At 42.9% G+C, this 18,326-nt stretch overlaps 1 protein-coding gene across 1 annotated transcript in view; it reads right to left on the minus strand.

Moving 5' to 3' along the window:
- Positions 1–6,574: 6,574 nt before the first annotated feature.
- znf800b (zinc finger protein 800b) overlaps positions 6,575–18,326 on the minus strand; it is a 29,978-nt gene continuing 18,226 nt past the window's right edge. The window contains exons 4-12 of the mRNA XM_054624653.1: positions 17,452–17,547; positions 16,166–16,309; positions 13,587–13,761; positions 13,227–13,416; positions 12,888–13,050; positions 12,107–12,471; positions 10,732–11,925; positions 9,837–9,952; positions 6,575–9,244 (exon numbers count right to left, since the gene is read on the minus strand). Coding sequence (XP_054480628.1) covers positions 9,851–9,952; positions 10,732–11,925; positions 12,107–12,471; positions 12,888–13,050; positions 13,227–13,416; positions 13,587–13,761; positions 16,166–16,309; positions 17,452–17,547 — 2,429 coding nt within the window. The 3' untranslated portion in view covers positions 6,575–9,244; positions 9,837–9,850. The remainder of the gene's footprint in view (positions 9,245–9,836; positions 9,953–10,731; positions 11,926–12,106; positions 12,472–12,887; positions 13,051–13,226; positions 13,417–13,586; positions 13,762–16,165; positions 16,310–17,451; positions 17,548–18,326) is intronic.

An 18,326-nucleotide genomic window follows, 5' to 3' on the forward strand; every position in this document is an offset into this window, starting at 1 on the left:
GCATCATTCAAACACCTGCTATTTCTGCTGCAGCTAAATGAACACGTTACATCCAGCAGCACCCTGCTGCGTACGCGTGCATGTGCGCGCACACACACACACACACACACACACACACACACACACACACACACACACACACACACACACACACACACACACACACACACACACACACACAGAGCTTGAAATCTCAACAGGTAGGTTTAATGTGGGGAGTTAACAGTTTTCAAAGACTACACATGTTCCTGTTGCACCTCCATCCCTGGCAGTATGATGATGTCATGCTCCACCCTGGGCTGCATATTAAGCAGCCATACCCTTGAAAAGTGCTAGACCTTGGACCTAGACCTGGACCGGGATGGAACGTTGGTCCAGACTGTTTAGAGTGAGGAAGCAATTTGTAAATTTAATTCCAAAATAAGTATTTTTAAAGGTGAGTTATCTATTGTTTTTTTTTCCTAACATGTTTTCATGAAATCTTTGGTTAAATAAGAGCGCAAACACGGGTTATATAGCTCTTGGTAAAGATGTAACACTCCTATGAATTAAAAAGATGAATAAAGAATGAAATCCAGCTCCATTCAGCTCTCCATACGAGGACGTTTCATAACATGATTTCACCATTTTCAGGCCGTCACTCTGAAACACGGCTTTTAATTATAGGCTTCCTGCTCACCTCAAGGCACACAAGCTTTGCGTCTGTGGTGGCCTTTTTTTTTCAAACAATTTAGCCAATTAATTAGCCCTGCAGTTCATTCCATTGCTTATCTTCCATTAGAGTGTAATCTCTCAGCACAAATAGACTACTGAGCAGCATCCTAATGTTAAAACAACACTATTAGAAATGTCTTGTCGATAGTTAAAAGAGAATTTGGTACAACGTTCATTTTACGCCAGTAGAGGCCCACGGCTCAATCTTGCCCCGGCGCCCCCTGCTGGGTAGATCTGGCCCTGCTTGTATCACACTAAATGAGATCCTACTGATAATTTACACTTTTACTGCAAAAAGCTCTCCCACTTAACTTAAAGAAAAAAGACAACAGGAAAAAGATTTCGAAATCAAAGCATCATTCACATAACGTTGACTTTAAATATTCAGCAAGCCTGCCTTTCTCACCCACAGGGGCCCCCTAACAGGTTCCAGGCTCAGATCTCATCACAGCGTGAGCCGCTCTCTCGATGAATCCATTTATAACTCAATTCTGTCCCAATTAATGTATCAGCTCCTCTCCACTCTAAATGGAATTAGGTCAGAGCCACTCATACACAGCCCCAGCTATGATTAAAAACCCAGCTGCTTTATATAGGTTAGCCCGTATTGTACTCGCCGTGATAGTGGGGTTTTTTAAAACACTTTCTCCTCGCCTCCACTTGGTTCAAGCACAGAAAGGGTCCAAATGAGGGTTGGAAACCATTGTTATGGATTCATTACACATAATTTAACAACTGCAGTTAAATATAGTCCAATAGGATCTACTGTTGCTCACAGAATCAGCTTCTCTTGATCATCTCCCTTGCTTTTCATTTTCCCAGCTCTCAACATTTGGCATTAATCGGATCTTTTCCAAACAGGGAACCCACCACATGGACTTAAAATAACGTAAAGGACGTTTTAATTCCGAGGAGCGCACATTCATTGATGTAAAAAGTTACATACGTTTACGCCTGGCATGTGTTTATCTGTCTGTTTGTCCATAGCTAATCTTACACACTCATCTTACACCTAAATGTTTTGACCTTAATGATTCACAATTTTATTATTGGCTGTTTTATACCATCGTTGACTTCTCGCTCCTCTTAACGAGCCGGTAGGGGCTGCAAGTGATCAACAACTGCTTCAGTGACGAAGTGAATTTTATGACAATCGGCTAAAAAATACACCGCGCCTTGACCTGTTGCAAGCCACATTTTGGTCCTGGTCGAGGCTCAAAAGGACGACACCCATTAAAAAGTCCGGTCTCATTTTCAACGAGCTTTTTTTTAAGCACACACAATTTTTTAAGGAAAACTGAAAATTATACTTTGAGGTTTCCGTTACCTCACAACTCCAAAACAGTTGCAGTTGGTCATTTCCTAGCGGATATAACTAAATCAGACTATTGGCTGCTGGCATGAGGGATATTATAACTGGACTTTCTGATCTGTTTGCTTCTCAGAGAAACATTTATATGAGAAGATGAAGGTCATTTTCAACTCTAAGGTGAACAACTAGCCTTCTGAAGACTCGTTGGTGGAAAGACGGCGATAACAGTTTCTCTGTCAGTGGGAAATGAAGGGGAAGGGAAAATATATTATCTGTTGAGCAGTTAGTATGTCGAGCAAGTGTTCTTGAATATATCACATATATATGACAATCGGCTAAAAATACACCGCGCCTTGACCTGTTGCAAGCCACATTTTGGTCCTGGTCGAGGCTCAAAAGGACGACACCCAATAAAAAGTCTGGTCTCCTTTTGAACGATACGAGATGAATGATTCGGGAGGGACAATGGAGTGGGACTCAGGTCTTCTTTATTCGGGAGGGAAGAGGGAGACAGATCGGGGGCGTAGATCTGCAAAACCACAAACTGAGTGCACTTTTCAAGTTCAAGATGTAACTACATGCAAACGTCTCGAGAGGGGCGCCAAAATGTCAGAGCAGTGCAACATGTGAATGTTTCATGACGGAACTGAGGCCCTGAGGTTATTAAAAGTTTCATCACTCATTCACACTCATTGGTTATTGAAAAGAATCACGCTGCTCTACCTTGTCTGTATAGGCCAGTAACACACACCTGCTATTCTAAATAACCTGACTGTGGCTATTTTCTCCTATAATCCCATGAGGCTCCTTGTCTTTTATGATGCTTTACAAAAGGCTCAAAAAACAGATATCATCCCCCCGTGTGGCAGCCTAAAAGAAGGAAGAAGGACCTCCTGAAGAAGGAGGTTTCCTCCGCTGGGATGGCTGGTGGCTCAGAGATGAAGAGGTTTAAAGCCCCGAGAGGCTGCAGCTGGATCATCGCTCTCTTTAATTTACGCCCACGGCTGGCCGTCTAGATGAGTGCTACCCGCTCTCTGTTCTACCTCTCCTTTATTCTGTGTCATTCCAGCTGTTTTCTCTTCACTCCACACCTGACCTCCTTGCAATTTCTCTCCTGGCCCCTCCTCTGCTCTCAACTCCATCACCCCAACAGCTTCTCTACGTCTCCCTCTCTCCTCCACTTTCCTCCCTTTTTCTAATTCCCCCTCGTTTTCAATTTTTTTTTCTCTCTCTCTCTGCTTCTGCTTCCGTCGTCTCCTCCTCTCTCCTCTATCGTCTTCTGCAGGCCTCCCCATTTCTCTGGGGAGCTTGCTGCTCTTTTCAGAAAGTGATAGCATTCCTGCCTCCCATCTCTCCCTCCCTCCCTCCTTCTCTCTCTCTCTCTAAAAAGGTGTCTCATTCAACAATAGCTGTCTGTTTTTCCCTCTGTCCTCTCTGTAACCACCTGCCTGGTCTCATCTGATTCAAACCTCTTTTTTTTTTTCTGTCTACCTGTTATCCTTACACTTTCCAGCAGCATTCTTTCTATGATTTTTAGCAACATCGTGGGCCAATGAGGCGCTCAGTACACCCTTTCTCCTCCCACACACACATTCACCCCCCAGATTCAGCCTGAAAATAAATACATTCATATGAAGTTGAATGCATAGATAGAGAGACATATCCATACATGCAGACTACATCCATGTTAATGCAATATACTTCATATAACACTAAACGAATCTGTGTTTTTGGAGCTATCTGCAAATCCAGCATATTTTTCATGTTACAAGTGAAAACACATTTCCTATATCGTATTCTGATATTGTTTCCATATAAAACCCAAGCTTGCAGGAGACAGACTTAGCTCATGCATCATTGTTGAAACACATGATTAAGTCATGTGTCTGGAGATAAAGCGCGGCTCACAGGTTCAGAAATAAGACGATATGGGAGATCAGAGTGTCGGTGTGTGTGTTTGCTCCTATGCAGCCCCATGGCTTCCACAGCAGTGGTGGCATTCTGATGGCACCTATAATTAAGTCGGAGCAGTCCACAGTTAAAGCAGAAAAGCATCATTGTAATGGTGTAAGTACGGAGATAAATGTTTGTTTATGCTCAATACCCCACGGAATATTGAGTTACTAATTGAAACATACCTCATCTACGTGCTGGGGAAGACATTTACTCACCTAACCACTATTGCACAGAATCCATAAAAAAAATAAAATAAAATGAAAATGATGAGGCAAAATCCATAAAATCGGCAGCAAGACAAATTAAAAACAATAAATAAGACAGACTGCCCCCCCCCCACCCCCCAAAACAAAAAAAAAAAATACATAGAGGAATGGCAGGATGCAAGCCACAAAGGAGAGAAAACACCCACAGCAAAAAAAAAAAAAAAAATGAGGCAACAGCATTTGGTCATAACAGAGGTGAGAGGAGACAGATAAAAAGGTGAAATGATATAATAAGAGATACCTCAGGAAATCTAATTGATCCGACAGCGTGTGGAGGGTGAGCAGCAGCTCCAGCCTCCTCCAGCCTCCTCCCCTCCTCCTCACGGTCCTCCTCCACGGTCCTCCTCACGGTCCTCCTCACGGTCCTCCTCAGGCAACTTCCTTGCGGAGCTCAGCAGTTTTCCCTCCACAAATATCAGCCCTCCTGGAGTGCGATTTTTTAAAAATGTATCCCCATACAACAGCAAACGGATTTAAAGACATTTAAATCATCCACAGCACCAAAGACAGTAAGGGAAGAAAAAAAATATATATATATACATATATATGTGTGTGTATATGTATATATGTATATATATATATAGCAGATATTTAAAAGTGCTCCGTCGTGACCAGCAGAGCTGATTTCAGTGGTGAAAATGCAATTATCAACCCCGCACTTGTTAAAAGGTGGCTGCCTGTAATGAAGTCAATACCCAAGAATGAGTCTCAGATACAGAGAGAGAGAGAGAGAGAGAGAGAGAGAGAGAGAGAGAGAGAGAAAGAGGGAGAGAGAGAGAGAGAGAGCAGAGGAATTCATCATAGACGGAATATGTCAGCCGTGATCAATAATGTTAACAAAACGCACCTGATCTGTATCCATGATCCTCTCGACACTTTGCGCAACAACAACAACAACAACAAAAAACAACAACCAAAAAAAACAACAACAACAACACACAACCACACCAAAGCCTTTTTATCTGCAAAGTAAGTCCGCGCGCTCACTCGCTCACTCCTCTCGCGCTCACTCCTCTCCTCGCCGGTGCTGAAAGGGACAGCGCGCGACTCCACAGCCGACTCTCTCTCTCTCTCTCTCTCTCTCTCTCTCTCTCTCTCTCTCTGAGAAACATGTGCATCCCGGGCATCGAGTCCGCGTGAACCCGCCCGCGCACCAAATCATCGTCTAATTGCCCCCACTGTCACCCAGCAGAGTCACACATTCAATCAGGTGTATTAACAATCGATCGGATCAATAACCCCCCCAAACCCCCCATTATAGAGGCGCTTTGGTTATTTTAAAACACATTAATAAGTCATCAAAATATGCTCACACAGGCGTTGCGCCACACTCTTAATTGCCTGAAGTTAAATCCATTTTTACTGCGCCCATTGATCCCCCCCCTTATAAAACCATAGCTCCATGGCTCTTTGTGTTGAATAGAATTAAATAAATGAACCACGTCCCATCTGCTGTGTAATAACAATTTGATAAGCTGCGTGGAGTGAGAAAACCAGGCAATCGAAGCAGACCCGGGTGTTCTCTCTCGTGACAATGGGGGAAGATGTGCGCAACATGTCCAATTTGTGGCTCCACCGCTGCGGCGGCGGAGGGTGGAGAGGTGCGCGGAGCAATGGCGCCATCTGGTGGCGAAAGCTGTGTCATTGCAGCGGGGAAGTAAAAAATAACACCTAAAAATGACCTTTGTGACACGTCAAAGAATTTATAAGTTTAACTTTTTACTAAGAAAAAAGTTACTAAGTAAAAATGCAACTTTAGTGGTACAGTTTGGAGGTACTTGTACTCAAAGTATTTCCACTTAATGCTACTTAATAGTACTTCTCAGTTTATAATAATAATAATAATAATAATAATAATAATAATAATAATAGAGCAATAGATCAGACTAAATCATATAGGCTATATTGCACTTTGTACATGGCTGCATTTACTTTCAATGTTTTGACCAAGAAACCATCACAGGTAAGCGTTTACCTGAACTCACAGTTTACACAAAATATATTGTGCACTGATTTGTATGACTATACTTGGGTCAATATGCACCAAAACACCATCTGTTATTGACGTCACCAACATGAATCCGTTTCTCTCCTTGAGACCTAAATAAAAATGAAGTATTGCGGCACAGGAGTGATGGGAAATTAGAAATCTCAGAAAAAAAAAAAATAAGTTAAGTGTAGATGTCCGCAAATGCAATTTGTGAGAAGGCAAATGAAATCTCCTCTCTGCAAAAGCAGTAAACAAACATGATTGATGGAAGTATATGACTCATATCTGAGGTAGAAAAAAAAAGAAAGCCACACAGAACTCCCCGGCGAGGTTTGAAGCAGTACATATTTATTCATTAAGTGGTTGGTTTTAACATTCTTGTCACATCTGAAAGGCATCTCTAACTCTTCTCAAGTTCTCTAGAAGGTGAGCATAATAACATATTACAGCTGATGAGGAAAGAAATGACAAGATTTTAAACAAAATAAAATGTCTGTTGAGGTTTTAATTCCTCCTCTCTTCTTGACACATTCCAACAAAAAAACCTTCAAAAAAGGAATGAGATACAAACAAAGACAACTAATTGTGGAACAACGCAAACTAGCCTCAGTATTCAACAGTGGCGGATTATTAACTAGTCGGATATGTTTGAAGCATATGGTCAACCAACAGTTAAGTACGAGTCGATAACTATTGTGACTATTATAACTATTATTTATAGCATCCGTGTAGGATGAATCATATATACATGTTCTCAAGACCTTGTCGCAGTAGTGTTTTCACTTATAAAAAATAAAGTTTGGTCTTGGCCTTTTTTTTTCTTCTGGTTTTTGTTCCATTTCATGGCTTTCTTTTTAGAACATTAAGACATATATCTACATTTGGTCTTCCTCAATCACTTTTTCTCCCAACGCCTGTGCCAGTGTTTCAAAGACTACCTCGGGGTACCCGTTGCTGCCATTAAACAAATGCAGCCCCCTTAAGTTTGAGTACAATGTTGTAAATGGAACAAAAAGTTTAATGTAAACTTTTACGTTTTGTGTACGGAACTGTTCGGCTTACCAGGGGCATTTAGGTTTCTAATCTGCCCCTCGTGTTTACAGCTCTCTGCATTTTGGCCCTTTGTAAATAAGGAGGATTAGCACCACACACTGTAGATTCCCAAACCGGTCCCATCTGCTGCTTAGGCACTACAGCTGAGACATGACGACAAATCATCTCGGGTCAGCTTTCTGCTTCGTGACAAGCAAGATGACTGGTGGATATTTCATTGAACACAAGAAAACAAATACTTCCAGTTAATGGTTTCCAATGTCTAACGCAGTGTGGCTGTTATTGCAACACCGAAGGCAAACTGACTGCAAAAAAATAAATAAAAAAAGCATTCAGACACACATTACTCCTTAATAAAATGTGCAGTCCCATCTTTCCTGCTCACTGCAAATTAGATTCTCACACATTAACACAAGTCATTTCAAATGAATGTTGGGGGTAATACTGGTGTTAATTTGATAGTTTAAATGTTTTGCCTGTGGTAGTACACCTTAGACAGTCAATCTGAGCTGTTATATTAAAAATAATTCATATTTTGAAGAAAATTGATGTGGTTTCATCTATTGAGCATTTGTAAAAATGTTAAATCATAAGTGTATTGCTTTGTTTGTTTCATACAGTCAGACTTAATGCCATTTCTGGTGGTGTTTTTTTTAATCATTCTGTGAGTGAAGGTGTCCCTTTTTTCCCCTTCTAAGCTGTTGTCTTATTTTAGAACATATCAGCCTCAGTTCACAAACTCATGCCTTATTGAAGCCTTGCTTCACACAGCCTGACGGTTCTCTGACAACCGCACTATTACTGGGACTAAGAAGTCGGCTAATATTTGGAGATAAAAGATACGGATACGGTCAAAGTGAAGGAAACACCCGTAACAAATGATTTCTGCATGCAGTCAAATAAAAAAAAAAAGGCAGAACTAAGCAGTGAATCGACCTCTGAACAGAGGAGCTTTTTTTTAAGCACACACAATTTTTTAAGGAAAACTGAAAATTACACTTTGGGGTTTTCCGTTACCTCACAACTCCAAAACAGTTGCAGTTGGTCATTTCCTAGCGGATATAACTAAATCAGACTATTGGCTGCTGGCATGAGGGATATTATAACTGGACTTTCTGATCTGTTTGCTTCTCAGAGAAACATTTATATGAGAAGATGAAGGTCATTGTTCAACTCTAAGGTGAACAACTAGCCTTCTGAAGACTCGTTGGTGGAAAGACGGCGATAACAGTTTCTCTGTCAGTGGGAAACTGTCAGGGAAATGAAGGGGAAGGGAAAATATATTATCTGTTGAGCAGTTATTATGTCGAGCAAGTGTTCTTGAATATATCCGTAAAACACCCAAAAAACACTACATAAGTTGTGAATATACAGAAAAGTGATAAAATGCTTGTAGCCAAGGACCCACTTGTGTTTTGTGTATCTGTTTGGAACTGCACGGGTCCAATCAAATCAAATTCTCTCCACCAAAAAAACTGGAAAAAAAAATTCAACAATTACGTTTCCAGAGTATTTTCTGTGGAGGTCACGATCCAGTTCTGGTTCCCACACTCACTCTCACACACGCATTCTACCTTCATCCCTTTGCTACTGAGAGCAAAGCGGTACAAATCAGCCATCTGCCTTTGGATCTATATACATGCCGTTGTAAGTAAATATACTGTATACAGTAGCAGTGAGTCTTCCATGAGCAACGGTCTCTCTGTGGATAGCAGCGCCAGCGTTCAGCAAGCTGGCTGGCTTCAAAATGAAACTATACAAAAAAAAATGTCAGATTCCAACACATGTATTTGGCTCTTAAGCAAAAGGTGGAAATCCTTTGTACTTCTCTCCTGTATCGTACTCCATTTGCTTGTTTCCTTCATCTCAGTGCTCTGTGCTCGTTCCATTCCTCCATTATTTTCTTCCTCTTCTTCATTGTTAGAGGCTCGCTGGTCCATTATCCCCAGCTGACTGTGAGCAGAGAGAGAGAGAAGAAGAAGAAGAAGAGAGATGAGGAGAGCGGAGAACAAATGGAAGAAGAGAGTGGAGTACAGAGTAAGGGGGAAGATTAAGAGAGAAAAAGAAAGGATGAAAGAGGAAAGATACGGGGAAAAAAGAGCAACAATTAGACAAAGAGGAAGATTTCTAATGAGCGGTGTGATACACGGAAAAGCAAGCGAGAGGGAGAGCGTAGGAAACAGCTGGTAAACGTGCTAAGCGGTCAATTAAAGCCTGCAGAATGATTGTGGTGTCTTATCTTTGCCCTAGGGAAAAATGTTCTACACAAACATACACCTCTCTTATAACAAGCAAACTCACACACACACACACTCACACACAAACACAGACATCCACTAAGTTGCTCAAGTACACACCACACAGCCGCCTCTCTTTGTGGTTTGTGAATACACAGCAGCAGCAGAAGCAGCAGCAGCAGAGAGAACAAGACGGTAAAGAGATCCAGTGCGACTCAAAGACAAAACAGAGTAGAATGAGAGGAGGACAAGTAGAGCGGGATGGCGAGGCAGAGTCCCTGTAGGTAAAAGCCTCTGTGTGTCCTTACAGTGTGCGTGTGTTTCACCAGACCAGCGATTTGGAGCGGGTGCTGACTCCTTTCCTCCGGCTGGCTGCTGCCGTCGCTGCGTTACGATGACTCCGCTTGTGAGACTCCAGGTAGAGCTGAGAAAAACAAGTTGAAGAAAAAGACGACAACTTCAAATGAATCCACACAGTACACAGACGCGTGATATAGTGGCTACTACGCTCATTACACGGATCAAACTACTTAGCTTAGGCATCTTTAATATAACGTGTGTGCAGAATGCAGATAATGAGAAGCTCGTATTAATATCAGGTGGATATGCAGAAGATAATAATTTAGCTAACGTATCTTGATTCTCAAATGACCATTTATATTGATAGGGGATTAATCAAAGGATTATTTTCTCTTTGAATCCGTTCATTGTTTGGCCTTTACAGAAAAAAGTAAACAATCCTTCACTAAATTCCCCAGGCGTCTGAAAACGTCTCGTTTCACCTGACCAACAGATCCAACTACTGAACTTCTGATGTTAAATTTGCGAAATATAAAACGGAGGCAGACACCAGATCCTCGCATTTGAGGAGCTAGAAACTGGTTCCTTTTCTAATCGTGACCAGGGTTAATGACAGAAATGAAAAGTACTCTGATCCATATTAAAATCAAGCCACAAATGAGCTTCCTGTAGAGTCCTCATGAGGGCCGACCATGGTGTGATAATTATCTTATCCACCACACTGTTCCCTGAAAATTACCACTCAAACTGGTATTGATACAATGGATCATTTCCACTGTAGCACTCTACTTTTTTTTTTTGTTCTTTTTAAGGTTCAGTAAGTGTTACTCCTCAACGGGAAAACTCAACGACGTTTCTATCAAAAGAGGAGCGGATTTATGTCCGTAATCGAAAATGCAGTACCTTCTTGGCAAAGGCCCGTCCGCACTGGTCACAGGCGTGGAGGGAGAAGTTCTTGGTCACTCTGACTTCACTGGAGGACGACGACGACCCGGTGCCGCTGCACTCCGACTGGGCCTCGTGCCGCCGGGTGTTCGGGGTTTGGTTGCTGGGCGAGATGCTGGAGGAGGAGTTGTGTTGTTGGTGTGTGTGTTTCTCGCTGCGGCGGGTCAGTGGGGGGCTGATGGGACGAGGCTGGTGGGTCTGCTCCCTCTCCTGCTTGCGGGTGACAGGAGGGGACGGGGCGAACGCCGGCGATGAGAGCTCCTGCTGTTTCCGAGTGACAGGGGCGGGAAGCAGGGTGGAGGAGGAGGAGGAGGAGGAAGAGGAGGAGGCCGACGAGGTGATCGGGGCCGCTGTTGTGCACTCTTGCTTGCAAGTGACGGGAGGTGGAGGGGAGGAGGAGGAGGACGTCGAGGAGGCGTGGCGTCCGTTCACTTCCTCTTTGATGCTCGTCCTCTTGCTGGGGGTCGGGCTGTTGAGGACGGCCTCGGCCAACCTCTTCACCGCCCTGTTCTCCAGTTTGGGCATGATCTTGCCGAGGTAGGAGGAGGACTTCTTGTGGACCACTGTCACGTGACGCAGGACGTCACGTTTGCGGCGCGACTCGTAGCGACAGAGAGGGCAGCGGTAGAACTTGATGAAGATGTCGTTGCCGTCCGTGTGCAGCTCTATGTGCTTCGTTAGGTTCTGACGCGAGCTGAACTGCCGCTTGCACAGTTTGCAGAAGAGCTGCTTGAAGTCAAAGCCCACCGACAGTTTGGTCGTTTTTCCGCTGCACGTGTTGCCGCCGCGCGAGGACGATGAATGTAAGGACGCCGTCGTCTTTGTGGCCGACGGGGCCTCCTCTACTTTCACCTTCGGGGCGGTTTGTGGGACAGGAACAACTTTAGCTGTCACGGTGCTTTCGCTAGGGGACGGGGCCGCACTACTGTCGACCGCCTCCTCCTCGTCATCTGAAGGTTCCACTTTCTCCACTTTCACTCGGATATTGTTGCTTGGGCCTGAGTTGGTGCTGCTACTGCTTGGAGTGGCTGCCGGGGTTGTGGCTGCCGGGGTTATGGCTGCCGGGGTTATGGAGGGCGGCGCGGTCGCAGACTTCTTACCTTTGCCGCTGTATATTTTGTGGACGATACGCATGTGCCTCTTCAACATGAGCTGAAATACACAGAAGAATAAAAAATAAAATGATACATACAACCAAATTAAGATGGGGAAAAGAACATCCACAAAAAAAGCTTTAGTCTACCTCTTCCTGTTGGACCTGAGACTTTTAAGACTAGAAAAAAAAGCAAAAAAAAGAAAAAGGTTGAGGCAGCCAGTAGGACAACAAACAAACCTGAGAGCTGTAGTTCCTCTTGCAGAGTGTGCAGCGACTTGAGGCCGGGGTCACCTGTGGAGAGGCGGGAGGCTGACTCGGAGGTTTGGGCTGGTTTTGGTTCACAGGGGGTGTTTTAGAGTTCACGGGGGTGGACTTGGAGCTGCTGCCACGTGTTGGAGAAGAATTGTTGCTCTTCTTGGGGGGGTTGACCTCCAGAGAGAAGGGCTGGCCAGGTCGCGAGGCAATGCTGGTTGTGATGGTGTCCCTCCGTAGGCCGCGGTGCACCTCGTCAAAATGACGACGTACGTTGGCTTTGGTGGCGAAGGATTTGAGACACACTGGGCAGGATTTTCCGGTGGGTGTGCTGAGAGTCCTCGGCCGACCTTCAGAGACAACAACAACGACGACTGTTATCTTAAAGGTTTCCTTTGAAAAGCTCAAAGAGAAATGAACACTTCTGTGGAGCTGATCCCTTTGCTGACTGAAGACTTAAGAATGATCTAATCGCCAAAATGAACATTGAGCATTTTAAAAGATGTGCAGTCTTTTTTAATGTATACGCTAAACAAAAATAATTCTCTTCATTTTACAAAGCCTCCACATCCAATGTGCTGACATTTTAATTTTAGATTATTCCAGGCTGTCTGTTTTGTGCTGAAATATTAGCTTCATTTTTCAGCCTCTTTGTTATGGCCCTATGGTGGGTTCTTAATCAATATCTCATCATACTGACCAAAACCTAAATCACCATTTTCAATCTTTGTCAGGGTTGTTCATTGGAGTGTGTATAAACTCTTACCTTTCACCATAGAGAGCAGGCTGGTGGGAACCGTGCGGGTCTCTGTGAACTTCCGGAGCTCTTCCAGTTTGGTCTGGTGCATTTTGCGGCAGTGACGTCTGATGCTGCGGCGGGAGTTAAAGTCCTGACCGCACAGACAACAGGAGATTATCACATCCTCAACCTGGACGGGGGGAGAGAACAAAGAAGAGAGAGATTGACTTACTGTGAAAAACAAGGCAATGCGGGAAAATGTGCTCAACATTTTAGCATGCAATAAACAGGTATTTCTCAGGTTAAAGATGTACAATCATTGACTTTTCTTGGTCACTTGTGCTTCCTGACTGTCCAGTCACCTACCCCACTAGTGGACCCCTCGTCCTCGGGCTGTGGCGGCTCCACTTTAGGCTCCTCCTCGGACTCCCATCTCTTCTGTCCCTGATTGGGTCCCGGGCTGCTGTGGCTCTCTGGCCCTCCTGGCTGGCTCGGCTGGTTGTTGTCCGCACCCTCCACTGATTCTCCTTCCCATGCTACCGGACTCTCTCTGGCACTGTGCAGGATGTTGAGACAAACAGTCAGAGACAAGGGAAGGCTAAAATCCCCCTCACGCGATGAGAGCTTTAGACGACAGGAAGTTGAGTGTATAGAGACCACATTGCACAAACTGGATTTGTGCAATGGAGGAATGTTGTGTTCCTCTGTGAAGAGCTAACCACCTACCTGGGTGTGTGCGATGGAAACCTAGCCAGCTCATCTTCTGTGGATAGGTACTGGAACACGGCCTTGGTAGTGGTCTCAATGGGCTCCAGTCGGACCACTACTTCTGGGGTGCTGGGATATATGGCCTCCAATAAATCCTTCATGGCTAAACTCTGTTTGTCCTCACCCGATGAACCTAGAAATGACAAACAAACAAAAAAATAAATGAGATCATTAAAAAAATATGTTAAAGTTACTACTAAAAATTAGGTTTAGTCCTTATTATTAATGATATTGTGTTTGAGAGTTTTTGACCAAAGCCTGTCACTATTGCTACTTTTATGGCTGCTACAAAATCCAGTATTTTTAAACAGACAACTCCCTTTTTCGTGTGGGTGCCAGAATTTCCCAGGGCCTCTGAACCACCCGCAGTGTGATTTGCACTTTGTTTAATTGTTTTCAACAACCCAAGTGAACAATGGCACAGCTTTGGAAGCTTTTGGTGTGGAACATTGTAGTAGGCAACATATAAAGTAGCTAGTTTAAGCAACATAAGCTAATGTGTTATTGCTGATGCAATAGAACAGGTGTGAGCTTCCCACAGCATTGTAGTTAATTGGCATTTTAGAAGCATCCTTGTGCCTTGTTGTACTAGCTTGTCTGATAGTTTATACAGGATAAAGAATGTCGATTTAACTGTAAAAAATGCTAACATTAGCTTTAATGACTAGCTAAAGCAGAGTGGCACCCCCTCACCTGAGTCAGTTTGTACTGCGTGAAGGTTCCAGTGTAACATTTGGAAACATAAGTTAGACAACTCTGGTCTTATATCTGCTCCATCAGTTGCCAAACCGAAAGTAGGCTAAACGAGCAAGCTACTTTTTATAAACAAAATATATATAGTACCAGTCAAAAGTTTGGACACACCTTCTCAATCAACTACTTTGAAGAATCTAAAATATAAAACATATGCTGGTTTGTTGAGCATTTGTTTGTTGACCACATAATTCCATATGTGTTCCTTCATAGTTTGGATGTCTCCAATATTAATCTACAATGTAGAAATTAAAATAAAGAAAAACCATTGAATGAGAAGGTGTGTCCAAACTTTTGACTGGTACTGTAGTTTCTCAGCACAAAATAAAATAAAGTACAAAGGTTTTTTTTTTGAAGAGGACAGTTTCCCATTACTTACATGGCTATGTTACAATATAGCCATGGTTGGACTTAGCACCAAATGTTTTCACCATGTCTTTATGTGGACATTCCCCTTTTGGTGAATCTGCAAGTTTATTTCATACCATTATTTAGAAGAAGATAAAGAGGGGATGGAAAGAGAGGAATTGAATTTTCAGGCACTTTTAAAGTGGATCACAAATCATCACTGGAGTGTGTATGGGTCCACTGTCGGAGCTGGATGGTGAAGAATCGAGTGTTTCCAAGGAGAAAAAAAATGTTTTATCCAGTATCCACACAATTGATGCCCAGCGTCTCAATGGTGAAAAACAGATACCAATTAAGTCATTTATCAAAATAACATTACACTTTCAGACACTGGTAATGGACTTTTGATTGAGAATAATTAAGCCACGGGACATCTTAATTAAAACCATAAGCAGGTGGAAAGAAGACTGGGATGAATTTTTTACAACAACGAACACTAAAGTGAATAAAACTGCGCAAAATATAATTGATCCATTTTTGTTGAGATTGATTTCTCTTTTAGGAGGAGAGTCGAGTTAGAAAAGAGAAAAGTACTTGAAGAGGCTCCTAGGCTTCATCCTCTCCCTGAAACTCCCAACACTTCCAAGCAGCAAAGAATAGAGATGTGGACACATTTGGGGGCTAATAAGAAGTAGATAAAACACAAATACTGCCAGATCAAAGTCAATTTCCTGAGTGGTATGGAGAGGAGAGAGAAAGAAACTGCACTTTGAGTGAGGGAAATGATTGATGGATTGAACGTGTTACAATGCGCATGCAGGCTTGTGTGCAAAGGAATGAAAGAGTGCTGTGTGCAGAAAGAGGAGATAAGAGGAGAATAATGAGTAGGAGACAGATGGCTCTGAGAAAACCTTGGAGTGGCAGAATATGAAAGTAAAATGTGGAGAAGCCTGAGGAGATGTTAAAGTAATCAATGATTCTGTGCATAGGTGTGTGTGTGTGTGTGTGTGTGTGTGTGTGTGTGTGTGTGTGTGTGTGTGTGTGTGTGTGTGTGTGTTGTGTGTGTGTGTGTGTGTGTTTATGCTAACTGAACTGGGTGTGGATGGGTGCTGAGCTCCACTCAGTTTGATTCCTGCCTCCTTCAAGGAGTCTCTGTTGCCTGTTTGATGTGATCTCTACAAATCTGCATATGCATGTTCTCAGCATGCACACAAGTTCTGGCCTTGGTTATTGGAGTTTTTTTTGTTTTACCTGGTTGGATTATTGATTTATTATTCAATTCATGATCATTTTATCTTTTGTGTGTTTTATGTGCTTCTGATTTTGCTTACTACGGCAATGATATGAACGTGTGTGTGTGTGTGTGTGTGTGTGTGGAAGTATTCTAGATGTGTTTTCGTGTGTGCGTGTCTGCATGCTCATGCTGTATCACTAACCGTCGGGTTCAGGAAGCTGTGATAGGCAGTAGTACTCTTTATGTGTGATGAGGTTGGGCAGGCCTCTGAACAGACTGCGACACAGTTTACACTCAAAGATGGTGTCCACCTCCTTCAGCAGCATGTGTTTCAGCTGGCTGGTGCCTGCGAGCCAAACAATAGCAGTGATGATTACCTTTAGTGCTTCCAGGGAGAATCATAAGACATATTAATATTAATATAACATTCATTACAAAAAATAATCTAAATTCATTAATATTTCTAGTCTTGTTGTTGTTCAAAAGAAGTCATTGTTGTGTACTGGTGGCGAGTCCAGATTCAGGCGGATGAGGTACAGTGAACATTGTAAAAGCAAGATTTGTTTTCAGAGTTCATCAAATCTTTTCAGTTTTTGGAATCTTTGTTGACCACGGAGGCATGGGAGGAAAACCAAGCTTTTTTTCCCCACAAATTCAAGGTAACACAGACTGAGTAATTGATATACAAATTACCATTTTTGGGGGGTGAAGTATTTATTTAAAGAGAGAGAAGGAAATGTTTAAAATGCGCAAAATGTGACACAGACATTTTAAAGGACTCAGATGATGATTATGCTTGTGTTAAGTGCACTTTTCCGTTATTGTAGTCAGCATGCTGACACGTTTCATGTGGAATTACTGAGTAAACACTGTTAGGGTGATTCACACAGATGTCTGTACCTTGCTGTCACACACAAACGCACAAAACACACATTGTTTTGTCCTCCAACGTCTTTTTTTCCCCCTTTTCAGAACTGTGTGTGTCCTTGGTTTCCATTGCTCTTTTGCAACTGGCTCAATAAAGATTCAGCCTTGGCGTGTGCATGATTGTGTACCACAACAGCAGAAGATAATCACAATGACCCACAAAATGATGGCTCTGCCTGGGAACCAGTGAGTGCCACAACCCTTGAAGGAGCTTTGGTCATAGCGCTAAACTCAAGATGGCTGGCTCAGAACATGTGTGGTCATGTAGACATCAGGATACTTCGATAGCTCTTGTATAACACAGGAATTTGGAGCTGTTGGTGCTGCTGTTAAAGCAAGTACTCCCAGCAATGAACCACAGGAAAGAACGGGTCTACATCAAAAACATTCTTGTACATCCTTCTTCTTTTTCATTATCTTGGTGGATCAGTTTTCAGACACTGCAAGGCATACATACTGAGACCGTTTCATATCTGTCATTGGCAAAAACACCATGTCCGCATCATAAATAATAAGAAATAAGAAATGAGTGGATAAAAGTGAAAACACAGAGACAGGAACCTGAGCGGAAGCATTCAATTATCTGCTGAATCCCAGATTTGGAGGTCTGTAGAGGCTGCTGGAGCAGAGGAGGATCTCCGGGCTCCACACAGAGACCTGGAGAGCAGGAGACACAGAGATTGCATTTCATCAAAAGCCAGCATATAATTACATCAGAGGATGACAGACCTGGAGAAACTGCCATCACCTGGGAGTTTGGGGGACCTGGTAAGACACAAAGTATATTGCAGTGTGCTTAAAGAATACACACAATCACTGTCAGACAATGAGGTCTGAATGAGACAGTGATTCACTCTGACCTCATTATCCATGCTCACTCACACACACACACACACACACACACACACACACACACACACACACACACACACACACACACACACACACACACACACACACACACACACACACACATATAGACACACCCTCAAGGATGACTACGAGAAAGCAGGTCATCTGTCTTTTTCTTATTATTTAAGTACATCTGTCTTTTTCTTATTATTTATTACATCATATATATATATATATATATATATATATATACATACATATATATACACATGATGGAGGGCAGAGACATGCTGATGAAAAAACATTTGGTGCTAAGTCCAACAGTGTTCAGAGTCCGTGCAGTATTTGATACCTCAGCTACTGATACGACACAGTGACACGCCAGAACAGTAATGTGACCCGGAGGAAATGTATTGATGTGTATCGGAAAATGTTTATTTGCTTTGGCTCGACCCCAATCATAAGAGAGTGCAGGGTCAGCTGGTGCTGACCCGGATGTAATGTTTTGTTTGATTTGTCCGACCTGCCTTTATGTTATCTTCACTTTTAGTCACTCGATTGCCACAATAGTACTGTAAGGGCAG

Source organism: Anoplopoma fimbria, chromosome 23 (assembly GCF_027596085.1).
Source record: "Anoplopoma fimbria isolate UVic2021 breed Golden Eagle Sablefish chromosome 23, Afim_UVic_2022, whole genome shotgun sequence".
Taxonomy (NCBI): domain Eukaryota; kingdom Metazoa; phylum Chordata; class Actinopteri; order Perciformes; family Anoplopomatidae; genus Anoplopoma; species Anoplopoma fimbria.